Genomic DNA, 13,606 nt, shown 5'->3' with positions numbered 1-13,606 from the left:
ATAAACCTTTAAGAGCAAGCGCACGATACTGTGACACACATGCGTTTTATTTCCCAGCCGTTTGTTCACAAAACTGACTACCTTTAATATGGGACTTTTGACGTAATTTTTGGAGAACTGATGGGTTTTAGGGATTATACTTCATGAAAGCTGCCTTGATACACGTTTGACTTTTATCCGTAGCTACTCACAAATAAAAGGATTTAACGCGATTTATAACGTACGTTAACATTTTGAATGTTTTTCAGTATTGTTCGAGTGCTTCATACAGTAATATAGTGCTTAAAGCTTGGGGGCGGAACTAAAGCATGTGAGGATACATTGCCAAGAAAACAGTATCATGAACCGCGTGCTTGATATGAAAACCCAAAATCTTGTACATATTCTGTCATATTTAATTACCTACGTCAGTGTTTATGAAGAAAGGATGGCTTATCTTATATGAGTGGCCTCACCAAATATGCTTTGTTGAGATATAATCACCTCACCAGCCATTTACAAGAAAGACTTGAGGAAACCAGTAAACACTCAAAAACAATTCTTCAGCTGCTGTAGGAACTTGATCCCTGAGCACTTTTAATGGAAGTAGCTTCTGGTTTTGTGCCAAGGACCTTAATGCAGAGTGAGGCCATGCCAAGTCTGACTTCACCAACTGCCCGATTTAAGGAGAGAGTTAAGAATCAGCAATGGAAAAGTAAAATTGAAGAATGTTTTTAATCACAGCGTTGTTTTTGGACAGCTTTGATCTTCGTCCGTATCATCTGTAATCCATGATGAAGAGCATACAAGTGCTGTGTCATGGAAGAGGTGGCTTTACACAGGACAGGGATGATTTAAGCAAGTCCTGAACAATGTAAACGTCAGATGCCCTTGAGTGCATTCAGGGTCAGTGCTGATGCTGACAGATGAGAGGAATCTGAATGAATGCAGTACCTCAGTGGCTGGTCTTTAGAGAACTGACGTGGGCCGATACTATCATTTTATTATAGATGTCCTTTAGAGCTGACAATTACACTTTTTCCTGGGGCTTCGGTATTCATATCAATATGTTTGAAATGTGGCCAACCGACGTATTGATTTTTCTTCTCTTGCTTTATAAATTGATTTGTCAACAAGATAGAAAAGCCCTGGTTTAAAATTATGCATCACTTTTTCCAACCCTTTGATACATTCTAGCTTATGAGATATGATCCTATTATTATCTGTTATTTGCCAGACTTGGGTTTACTTTGATCAAACCCCACATTAGCCATTCCTTATCATCAGCTTTTAAGTTTCTGCATGGCAGAGAAATGCCAGAAACCTGACCCAACCTCAGTCATATTCATACTTTACACGCACTAATGCATACTAAACAATGCTTGGTGAAAGAAACTGCATCAGGGAGTAAATATGTCTCAGCCAAGTTTTTTCCCAAGTTGTTGATGTTTCTGAAACATTCCTCAGTAAATGCTATTGTTTAAAGTTTTTTTCTTGCTACTGTTCTGATGTGGTTATGATCATTTTGCATGACTCATGTATTATGAATTGTAAGAATACAAACAGCCCAGAGTTGACCCGACAATTTTGCCTTGTCTGTTTTTACATAGTGCTGTTTTTTGGTTTTTACTTGCGTTCTAGTGTATGTGACCTGCATAATTAGGCATTATTCACACTGACAGGAGGCTTTTCTCGAGGCTCACGTCTGGTTATATAACCTTTGGAAACTATTGTTGAATGACATGAATCCATTGTAAGGAATAGTATTGGTACAAATACAACTTGAGCTCTATTGAAAGCATCTGTGACAACAACTTTCACAGAAAACGATTATGACTCATTTCTCAGTGTTAAGAAAATCGAAGGTTTAGGACACATGTGCATCACGGGAATAAACATGTAAAAAAACACAAATGTTCATAAATTATGGATTCAGCAATTTGAGCATCCTGTTATTCAACTCACTTTGTTTTAACCTGTTCAGCAATCGGAAAGAAACCACGAAGGATAATGACATAACTATCCACAAAATACTGTTTACATGGACCAAACTCAACCCACAGGAATTATATCGGTCGTCCACTTCTAGTTTAAGCAGCCATCACAGTTTTTAATAACATAAGAATTATTCGCAGCGGATTAGCAATAGAGAGCACGGCTGCAGTTTAGTCAGAGACATGCACCACTCACAAAGCACTTTATTATAAAGTCTACTCAATTTCTGCAGGAAGCCATGCCTGGATGCATTCATACAGTACTGCTGCTGGCTGACAGAGATCTGGCTCTACGCATGGAGAAAGCTTCTTCTGTACAGGTAACATACACATAGGCAAGATTGTTGTATTTTTGACGTGATGCTACATAAGGTGGTAATGGGAGCTGTGTGTTGATCCACAAGTAAGGGAAAGAGACATTCACCAAGGGACTGTTCCTTTAAGGGGGTGTGTTTTGTGTTAGACAGAGGTTCCGGGTTTACCGGTGTGTAGGAGTATACTCTGACTCGCTGTTTGTATATTTATTGTTTTAAGTGGAGAGTAAAGTTGACTCGACGCATCGCCGTCTCTTGTCTCCTTATTTATCGCACTCCACAGCTACATATTTACTATAAGGATGAGGAAAAAACAAACATAATGTAAATATGCTATAAATATGAATAGGAAATATACCGTAGTTAACTCTAGAAGGAGAATTTCCATAGTTCGTTTTAAAGATAAAAGCATGATTGTCTTATTAAACGGTGCTAAAGGGTATTTACACCCGAGAAAGCACAGCATTCAGTTTGATGAAACAAAAACTTCCATCCAGTACAGAGTATTAACATCGGATGTCGATAGGAAAACAAAACGTTGCTGTCTAAAAAAAGCTATTTTAAACACAAGTGTCTAATCAGAGGGCCAAACATATTCTTAGCTGAAGGACTTTCCTGCTTAGCTACAAGAGTCTGTAACTAACAGCTGGACAGGATCTATTTAAACCCATACTGTAGCCAAGATTTTTATCCAAGCTATTCTAACATAGCTTAGTGTTTCAAATAACGCTACAAAACATATATTCCCCTTTAATGCCGAAGCATGTTGTGTGTTTTTTTTGTTTGTCAGGTGGAGTTGTTAACTTCCATGAAATCTCTCCATAAGCATGTGGACATCGCTCAACTTCCCACAGAGTTTGATGGCACTTTCCCTTATTCCCACAGCAGCTGGGTCTGCTTCAGAATGGTGATAAAATCCACACAAGCAAACATTTACAGACATGTTATCAAAAGAAGCACATTTGCAATAATCGTACAAAAAATAATGTAGTCCATTTTTGTCTCTGAATTAAATTTATTTTGCACGTCAGAGGTTGGAACAGTTGACCAGCCATTGTGAGGATGCTGTGAACCTGCTTCAGAACACCATCAGCCAACTGGAGTCCACAGTGCTGCCACCTACAGCAGAGGTACTTCAACAATAAAATGCAACGCTCAATAAAACACTGTGAGACGGCTCCTCTATATCCCCCACACGAAACACTCAGCATTTAATGGATTCCAGCTTGGATCCACAGCTGCTGTTTACACTTTGCTATGATCATTAAAAAAGTTTTAAAAGAGGAGTAAGCGATTCCTGAAATAAATCAACAGATATCAATAGTGTTTCGCAGAAATTGCTTACTGGCCCTTTAAATGCAATGCAGTACAGTACATTACTTGATGGATTCCCCACAGAGTGATCTAGGGAATGTAGCACCATGGCACTGAAACAAATGACTAATGAAATCACTCCAACTTGAACTGGAAACTGTCCATCAGTCTGTACCTCCAACCTTCAGTCTTGAATAGGGCAAACTGAAGCTTTTAAACGATTTGCCTTTTAGCCATTTAGTTGTGTATATTAAAGTCTGTGACACTTAAGCTTTTATGGGCATCTGTATCATTGGTGTGACAGTGAACACTCAGGGCATCACCATGACACGAAGGTCTTCTATTCGGAGTCTGAATGACGTCTGTTATGTTTCCATGAAGTACAGCAGTGGCACCAGTGTCCAGTTTCAGTGATATAGGGACAGATCTATTTAGGAGAGATGTTGAGTTTTGAAAAATAGTGTGTGGTTAGGGTTAGTGTGTCAAGACTTTGACTGGGTTGACCTCTGGCTGTCAGTTGAGGTCATGAGGAACCTTTTTATCCACAGGGTCCGGCCTGAAAGCAGGGCCTCCGGAGAAATAATGATCTCCCAGAGGAGTTTTTTTTTATCTGCGACCATCTTTAAAATCACTTACCGAGGGTTTATTTGAAGAGAGACAGAAAGGGTTTTGTGGGATGGATTTCTGCCTTGAGCTGAATGTTAAAACAGCCTCTTTAGGATGAAATGATGCTTAGATGTTAAATGACTAGAAAACCAGAACAAGCCTCAGCCTGTCTTTTATTCTCTTTCCACTGCTTTGTCTTCGGTCCTCCATCATTAATCTTAATGTGTCCACTTTCCTTTTTCATGCGTTTTACCAATAATTCTAAGAATATATTTTTTCATTGTGTGTTTCCCGATACACCTCACATGTCTCCTTTATGATAGTTAAAATGCCCTCTTATACCTTACTCTTTCTGCAGGAAAGGAGTTTTAAAGCAGTTTTGTACTCTTGAGCAAGTACTTCATGTGATGAGCGCTTATTTTAGAGCAAACCGTATCACCCACAGACAGCTGAAGGTGTGGCAGTAATGTCAGTTACACAGAGAGCAATCGAGTTTAAGCCCATTTGATCATTAAATGAGTACAAACATGACGTGGGATTAGAATAAAGGAGGTGCAGATATTATTTAATGAATAATGTTGTGTGTGTGTGTCTGCGTGGGTGTGTGTGTGGTCCTGGTCAACTTTATAGTGTGAGGACCAAATGACTCCCCACAAAGATAGGAAGACCAGTATTGACCTTGTGGGCTTTTTTGTCCCCATGATGGAAACATCTTATCTATCAAACTAAATGATGTTTATTCGTAAATGTTAAAATGCAGCTTGGGGTTAGTGGATAGAATATACAGTTTGTACAGTATAAAAATCAGTACATCCATGGAAGTCCCCCATAAAACGTGGACATTTTCTGTGGGCGTGAGTGCATAAACAGGTAATAACAGTGTGTGTATTGCTAAAGCTGGCACATGTATTATTCCGTAAGTCCAGGGAGATAATTGTGGGACAGGACCGTAATGATGGGGTGTGCTTGCAGGCTTTATTCAGTGAAAAGAGTAGACGTGATATGTGTGTATAATAACAAGGTGTGCAGGTGTGTGTGAGCAATTTAGGGAATTGGAGAGGAGAAGGGCACACATTACACACTACTGTACCACGTTTCATGTGGTTACCTTTTGATATAAACCTTTATTTTTTAAATGGTTTAAATTGTTTTATAGACCACAGTAGATTTTTAGTCTGTTAGAATTTCTTTACATAACAGTTTTCTATGAATTGTAGTGAATTGTGAAATATTTTTTATGTAAGTGTAGTTTTGCTTTTTTTAAACATTTTATTCATTTTTACATAATTCTCACTTATTAATGTGAAAATGGATTTGTCTGAACTTTGACCATTGATTTTATAATGATAAGTCAAGTGTATGTGTGTGTGTGTGTTTGCAGGAAGCTCAGATCTTGTTAAAAAAGTATAGAGAACTGATGAGAAATGTTCTGGAAGACAGCAGGCTGGTGCGGCTGCAGCTGGAGGGAGGAGCTGCTTTGTCCCGTCTGCGAAAGGAAGAGACCAGCGTCAGCCTAACAGAAGACTACAGGTGAGACAAGACTGTCAAATCGCAAAAAAATGAAAGACACTATATACACTTGAGAAAAAATGGTGATGATGATCAGGGTTGGGTTGCCGAGCAAATATAAATGCCTTTATCTGCTATACATGTTCACAAGTCTCAGAGGTAAAAGTCAAGTCTCTAAAGTGGAGTCCAAGTCAAGTCTCAAGTCTTTAAAGTGGAGTCCAAGTCAAGTCTCAAGTCTTTATTGTGAAGTCCAAGTCAAGCATTGCACGTTATGCAGTGTTAACATTGATAAGTTAAGATTGGCATTAAAAATGTCCGTACTTGCCTTTCTAATGAGTTTCGGGGGACTCGCCTGCAGTCGCCCTTTAAGTTTGCGGCGTTTTATCAGTGATTGTGAAGGAAAATAAGACACTTTGTAAATCGCATGGAGACACAGAATACGTATGTCTGTGCTCCCTTTTTTCCCAGAGCAGAGACTTCTCTCTACCGCTTATATGAGATAAGTAGCACATGAAGCTGAAGTCCGCCAGGTCTGACAAGAATATTTTATATACAAGATGACGAAAATGTCAGTATATTTTTATTATTACAGTTTCTGTTTTAATGCATTCATTTTTATTTAGTTATCGTATCGTTTTCGTCAGTAAAATTAACACTGATGTAAACTATTTAAAGTGAATCATGCATTATCATATCGGCTCCACTTAAATGTTCTGGACAGGATCTACTAAAGTAAGACTTGGCTACATTTTATTTGTTTATATAACTATACCCTTAATGTCTTTGCACATACATAAAAAATATTTAGCATGCGTTTTTTCGTATTTGGCACTCGTTTGTAGTGTGTCTCTGAATTGTCAAAACGCCTCTCAAAATGCTTGCTACAGATGCAAAAAAAAAAAACATCTGATCCAGTCCTAATTTTTTTATGACGGAGGAAAATATCGGAGGCAGTGTGTAAATGTGATTGACACAATGTGAGGTCATATTTATTTTTTAACGTGCAGAAATTGCGGATTTGCAAATTGCGGACTAAATGTGCAATGGCCATTCCTCCAGATGCGTCACGCATGTATATAATAATGCTGACTTTGTGTGTTAAGAGATGAATTGTTGTGACATTTGCTGCAAAACATAATGGATTGGGAATTAATAGAAAAATGTGGTGTATGATGCTGTCATGTGGGAAAGTAAAGGAAGAATGTGAAAGGAATGACTTTTAATGACGTTTTATACAAGTCTCATGAGTCACAAGTCCAAGTCAAGTCTTGAGTCAGCTGTCCACGAGTCCAAGTCAAGTCGCAAGTCTCTCTTTTTGCAACTTAAGGGCGACTTGAGTCCAAGTTGCGGACTCGAGGTTCCATCTCTGTTAACTGCACACAATGATTTTCATCCTGAAACATACACACATAATCTCAAATCCAAACAGACACCAGTTTGCACATGTGTCTGTGTCTGATAAAATGGTCTAGTTTGGATGCAGCGGGGCACTTGTGCTACATCCTGTTTGACTTTGTTTAAACATGCAGGCGTGTATATGTTGGCTTTGTGCCCCTCCTGCTCAGACATACAGTATAAACACTTCGAGCCCAATGTTCATGAGGGTCTCCTGTGAATGATTTCTGTCTCATTCATTTTAATGTCTGTCAACAGTAGGTTCACACAGATCCTGCACACTATTTTACTTTTCGCAATGGATTATAAGAGAAAATGTGTGCAATACTATTATATTAAGAGTATGTACAGTGTGTAATTTCAGCATTGAAAAGAATAGAAACGAACTGTATGGGGCTGTATAACTGAACATGGAAGTTATGTCTTACTGCTCAAATAACCATTGCAATATTGTGATTTTGCTACAGACAGTTAGCATCTGATTTGTCCAAAGAATTATGCACAACTTGCAAGATCTGGATTTTCACAAACTGAGTGAATCGAGTTCCACAAAGGTTTAGTGGATTTGTACGATGTTTCTGAGGTTCAAATGCATATTTGGTTTTTCATTATCACATTTTCCTGGTAAGTTTTGTAAAAGTTTAGTTGTAGGGCTGTGCTTGTTTTAAAGTTGCTCAGTTATTTCCAAAATGAAACCTTAGATCAGGTGTTTTCAAACTGTGGGTCACGACCCACTTGTGTGTCGCACAGTGATATAAGTCACTTGGCTTAAAACCATTTAACTTAAAACCAATTCACACACACACAAGAATCAGAAGTCTGAATCAACACAGGACTCATTGAATGACTCAATGAATAAATCATCTGTTTCATTTGTGTTGAACTGTCACCTGTTCACCTCAGTAACATACGCTGCACTACAGCATTCAAGCAGCGCCAAACAAAACATTCTGCATACGCCAACAAAGGGCGATCTTATTTTCTTCTAAAAAAAAAAGAAGAGTATCTTCGTCCACAAAGACGATCAAAGGCACAACCAGCATCACAGGAAAAGCACTGCGAGCCTCATTTTTAGCTGCATATTGAATCGCTATCCAAAAGGCCACACTCCATTGGAGAGGAGCTTCTTCTGCCGGTGTCCCGGAATTTCATCCTACCCGTCAGATTATCCTACCAGGCATTTGCTCTATAAAATCATCCTATCTGTTTATTTAATAGTGCTACGGTAATCAGATTGTATATTTTCCACGTTAAATCATTCTACATTTATTTAATATTGGTGGTACAACTTGATAGGGTGTTGTGTTGTAAATTATTCCTACATGTTTCTTTTATGCTGGTAGGATTATCTGACGGAGTATTTACGCTGTACATTTATTTGTGTTTATTAAAGATAGTGGGACTAAATGACAGTGTATTTTGCATTATAAAATCATCCTACCTGTTTATTTTGTCAATGTGGTTAAGATTATATTACGTTTTGCTGACATTTTTGACTACTTGAATGGATACATAACAGGCGAGGCCTTACAGTGGGAAAAGTGTGTAGGTATATTTCATTCATATGAAAAATCTCTTGTAAATCTGGATGCGTTTTTTCCGTTTAAAAATAATATGGTGGGTCTTGAGATTGATTGTAGTTGTCTTGGTTGGTCCCGGAATGAAATAATTTGGGAACCCCTGCCTTAGATGAACTGTTCACACACTAGCACATCACCTGAATGCTGACAGACACACAAATACCTAATCTCACAGATGGACAATAGGGAACAAATCCGGCTTGTTTTTTTGCCCTTTTTCTGTGTTGGTGACTGACGTTTTGACACATAACATCTATCAGTCTAGACTTTGTCGTCTTATCACTTCCTTTGGATCCTAAAGATGAACTATGACCTCTTCCCTTTTCACTGACTGAAATGATGGCGCTATTACCAGTGCTTTTGACAACCTGCTGTTTTTTGAAGTTTACATAAACAGGAAACAAAGAACCATTTATTTACAAGTATTTGAAAATGTGCCAAACAGAGTTCCCTTTAACTCACTAGATGTGATTTTGCTTATTTGGCCCAATAGTTTTACATAACTAATGTAGTTACTAAATGTAGTGCTAAATGATCTTTTACAGATAAATAAACACCATGAATATAGTTATTTTTGGGAATCTCTTGCATGGCCTTGATCATTTTTAAGCTACCAGACATTTTGACAGATTCCTTATTCAGGGTCCCAATTGTCAAATTATTTGCTTTCTTTGTAAGTTTTCTTTAAAACTAAAACTACTAAAAAACTTTTTAAAACTACATTTTCCTACACAACAACAGATGTATTACAAAAGTAAACGGAAGTGTGGGTGCAGGTCCTTTTTCCAGTGAAATTACCTCTCATCAACTAAACTGAAATCTTCAATCAACTGTACTTGAAATATGTTGCCTCGATAGTGCATTAGTGCTTATAAGAGGCTTTTTCGCATGCATATTAATTCATTTCACCAGTGTTTGTGAAAGGTTATTTAGTTATACATGTGAATGATGATTTTCACTAGGGTTTGTACAATAATATTTAGTAATACATGTGAATGATTATAGCCAGTGATTGTAAAATATCATAGTAATACATATGAATGACTTCACTAGTGTTTGTAAGATGCATTGCATTAATACATATTAGGGATGCACCGATATGTAAATTTTGACCGATACCGATAACTGATCATTATTTCACACTGGAAGCTGATAATCGATATATTGACCGGTATACAGTATCTAAATATTAATATAACATTTTCTGAGACTGTACCAAAAGGCAAAAAGTTGACAACTGCTTTTATTTGAAAACATTGTATGCAGATAACAACCATTAGTTCTCTTTTTTCCCCCCTGAAAATCATGTACCAATCCTTCTTTAAACTAGTAAACGATTCTTTAACTTTTAAACTTTTCTGGTATGCTTATTCAATAAAAAATGTATAGATGTTCTTCCAGAACTATGTTGTTTTAAGGGTTAATGAGTAATCGTGTTAAATAATCGGGATCTCAATATTTGCCAAAATAATTGCCATTGTTTTTTGTCATAATCGAGCAGACCTAATGTACAGTATATATATTTTGAGACAGATTTGGAGTAAAAAGAAATAATTCAGCTATAATAAAACTTTAATTTTAACAAGCACCAGCACTATGACTAAATGCTTTATTGATCTGGCACTGAGGCCTTTTGATTTTTTATACATCCATCTTTGAGTCTTATCGTTCCCTCTTTTTTGTCATTCTCTGGAATGTCTTTGATATGGCCTGCATACTGTGAAAGGCAGTGTTTGCTTTGGGTGTGTACTGTGAATAATTGGTGGGTCTCAAACTGACTCCGGGGTCAGGGATTAGCCTCTTGTGCCGCTCATTGTGCAGCTCTAAACCTTCAGCAGAACCCTTGCTAACTCTGAAGACTGTGCCATTAAAGTAATCTGTACTACTCAAAATAGTCTAAAATCATGTTTATCTGATCAGGGCCACATTCCTGTTTTGACTGCCAAATATCTTATCAAACATTTGAAGTGTGGATGTTAATATTGACATTCATGTTGCGAGTGATGTGCGAGTGGATAAGCATATGCTTAGATTGAATAACTGTTTGACTGAGTTGCGATATCATTGAGGGGAAACGTTGTATGAATGTTTGACTAGAGCACAATACAGTATTGTGTAAGTGAGCTACAGCAGAGATGAAGTCATCCAGTAGACATCAACCACTGTGGCTTTATACAATGCCTTTGACATTTACACATGCCTTCAAAAGTCACATCTCGCAAATGTACATCCATAAAATTAAGAAATTCCCAGACATAGTGTAGACATGCACTCACAGTCCACAGTCAAGTTTTACTCAATATTTCTCTTTTAGTCTTTGTATTCCCTCTCTCACACACAACACATGCACACACATGGCAGCAGTACAGCATTCAATCTTTGAATGCCTCATCCAATCAATGTGGTCTGTTAGACCGTCTCAGCCAGTGAGATCACAGACCCGCATTCAGTGTTTTCATTCGGTTCCTCTCAAGGACTACTATCAATCTCAGGTCAATATCTGGACAGTTCTTATATTTAATACGCCTACTAAAGACACCCTCTATGTTTGTGTTGTAGAGATGCCATTGAGAATGCAGGACATCTGTATAACCAAGTGGACGAGTTGGTTCACAGGCTGGTGATGCTGTCCAACAAATGCACACAGGAACTGGAATTCATCATGGAGTTTAAGGTTCTGGAGGAGGGATTCACAGAGGTGAGGACTGAAGCTTCGTACTTGTTGTTCTAAATTCTCTTTGTAACTGGTGATAATAACAACGTACTATCCATGCTCGGTGGATGAGACAATATTTCTTAATGTTTCGGGTTAAGATTTATCTAGCTATTAAACAATGTGGTCACATTCCTTAATAGCTAGATAAATCTTAACCCGAAACACAAAGAAATATTGTCTCATCCACCGAGCATGGATAGTTTCTTCATTTCTCATGCCAGCTTGCTTGCATGCACTCATAGAAGCAGAAAGGGGACAAAACAAATACTAAATCCTGTAAATATCTCCAAATCTGTTTTGACTTTACTCAAATTGTTAAGCTGATAATATCATTTGTAATGCAACTTTCTCAATAAGCTTATTAAGCATTTTTAGAATTCGTCTTTGTCTTACCATGACTGCACATGTGCTCAGTTTATGTCTTTTAAGTTCATTTGTGGTTATTTATAGCAATAGTTTTTCCTACATTTTTTCTTAATTGCCTATAACACAATACAAATAGAGAGTACTGGCTAAAATGCTACAAACTCTCATAAACATCCTGGCTAAGATAAACACACACACTCTCTTGTTGACTTCATCTCATTGTTTCAATGACTGATTGTGCCCAGCAGGCAGAAAGTGAAAAAAATATTGGCATGAACATAGTGGAAATTGCTGAACAAACTTTACTGCCACACAGAACACAATGTAACGGAGTCAAAATCAGTCACAACTACACATGCATCATGTTTGAATTCATGTACATTGAGTCATTTAGGCCAAATCTGATGTGTTTGTGTGTGTTGTGTTATCTCTAAGGTGAGTCAGTGGATAGAGGTGGTAGGCGAGTCCCGTCTGAAGACACTCGGTGAACTGGAAGATTCCTTGGAGCAGCTACATCATAAACAGACTGTTTTCAGAGATTTTTACACGGCCGCATACGTACGTCAAGTCTTATTAAACACACTTCACACCGCACCTTTTCCCCTCGCCAGCAAGCCTGCATAGTTCTTGTATTTTCTTAACAAGTACCTGTTTGTATCCAGTGTGAGATCTTAAGGAAAAATCTTACCACAGCAGTCAAACATTTGCTTAATTGTGTCAACACAAGCTTCAGGGTGTTTGTGACTGTTTAAATCTAGTCACCTTATTCATACCGTTTCACTGTGTCATACTGGGTGTGTGTGTGTGTGTTTAGGAGCACTGTAAGAGCGGTGAAGCTCTGCTTAAGCGTTTAGAGAAATGGGAAGACATCTCCTCGGCAGAGCTCCAGGTGTACGAGGTGAAGGTACGTTCTTTCTGGGTCCACCTGCACAGTTTCTCCCAGCGAGTGGAAGACACAAAGGAAAAAATCTACAAGACTGTTCGACTCTACGAGTTCTTTGATAAGGTGAGTGATCATAATATCAGAATATCATATGTGCAACTGCTCATAATCTCCACTGGTTGTTCTGTTTTTTTCTAAGATTAGATTCACCTGTATATAGCCAATAAAAAACAGTTAGCATCGAACCAGACGTGCAAATAACAAAATGTATGTAAATGAATAGAAATCCAATGTGTATATAAGTGTGTATATACAATAAATATTTTTATGGAGTTTTAAGTTAGAAGACAAAGAAGCCGAGACCAATTCAAGGCAAGTGTCTATGAATACAATACCTCTATGAATAGAAGTCTACATTTTCATACTTTCACATTGTTATATCTTTGACACATGGGTTAAAATATATAGTATTTCCTATGAGGTGTATCAAGTATTCTATTGTTAGATTTCCATCAGGCTTTTTGACAGGTGACTAGTCGCCTCTTCAGAGAAGAATGCCGTGATTCTTTGGCACCATCTATTATGGAAATGTCTGACAAGCAGTGATGTCAGGCAAACAAACACACAAACACACACACACAATTGTCTCTGGGATCAGACCATCATGAAAAACTCCTTGTGATTCTCTATAGTGGCACTGGATCAGTGATGCATGCTTTAGTCTTCAGTGCCCCCTCCCTCTTCCCAGCAGGAACAGATGGTCTTGTTGGCTGACCACTACTCGATTTTATCATTAGCATAATCATAGTCCTTTTTCCTGACTCGTCATAACATCCATACACAATCTCCTTGCCCTGTTGGCATGGCGACCTCATCTAAACCTCTCCTGCCATCTGTTGGCATATTCACAAATGTCATCCGCGTGACAGATTTTGTGTTTTGTAACTAGT

The 13,606-nt window shown here is 37.9% G+C and overlaps 1 protein-coding gene across 1 annotated transcript in view; it reads left to right on the top strand.

The window, feature by feature from the left end:
* plekhg4 (pleckstrin homology domain containing, family G (with RhoGef domain) member 4) overlaps positions 1 to 13,606 on the top strand; it is a gene marked incomplete at its 5' end in the record, with an annotated part of 47,689 nt that overhangs the window by 14,300 nt on the left and 19,783 nt on the right. The window contains 7 exons of the mRNA XM_079469185.1: positions 2,207 to 2,293; positions 3,078 to 3,194; positions 3,319 to 3,417; positions 5,589 to 5,737; positions 11,251 to 11,389; positions 12,209 to 12,331; positions 12,588 to 12,779. Of these exons, the coding sequence (XP_079325311.1) occupies positions 2,207 to 2,293; positions 3,078 to 3,194; positions 3,319 to 3,417; positions 5,589 to 5,737; positions 11,251 to 11,389; positions 12,209 to 12,331; positions 12,588 to 12,779 (906 nt within the window). The remainder of the gene's footprint in view (positions 1 to 2,206; positions 2,294 to 3,077; positions 3,195 to 3,318; positions 3,418 to 5,588; positions 5,738 to 11,250; positions 11,390 to 12,208; positions 12,332 to 12,587; positions 12,780 to 13,606) is intronic.

This window comes from Barbatula barbatula (genome assembly GCF_947034865.1).
Source record: "Barbatula barbatula genome assembly, chromosome: 1".
NCBI classification, from domain to species: Eukaryota; Metazoa; Chordata; class Actinopteri; order Cypriniformes; family Nemacheilidae; genus Barbatula; species Barbatula barbatula.
The sequence above is the reverse complement of the archived record's forward strand: the minus strand, read 5'-3'. Positions and strand labels throughout refer to the sequence as shown.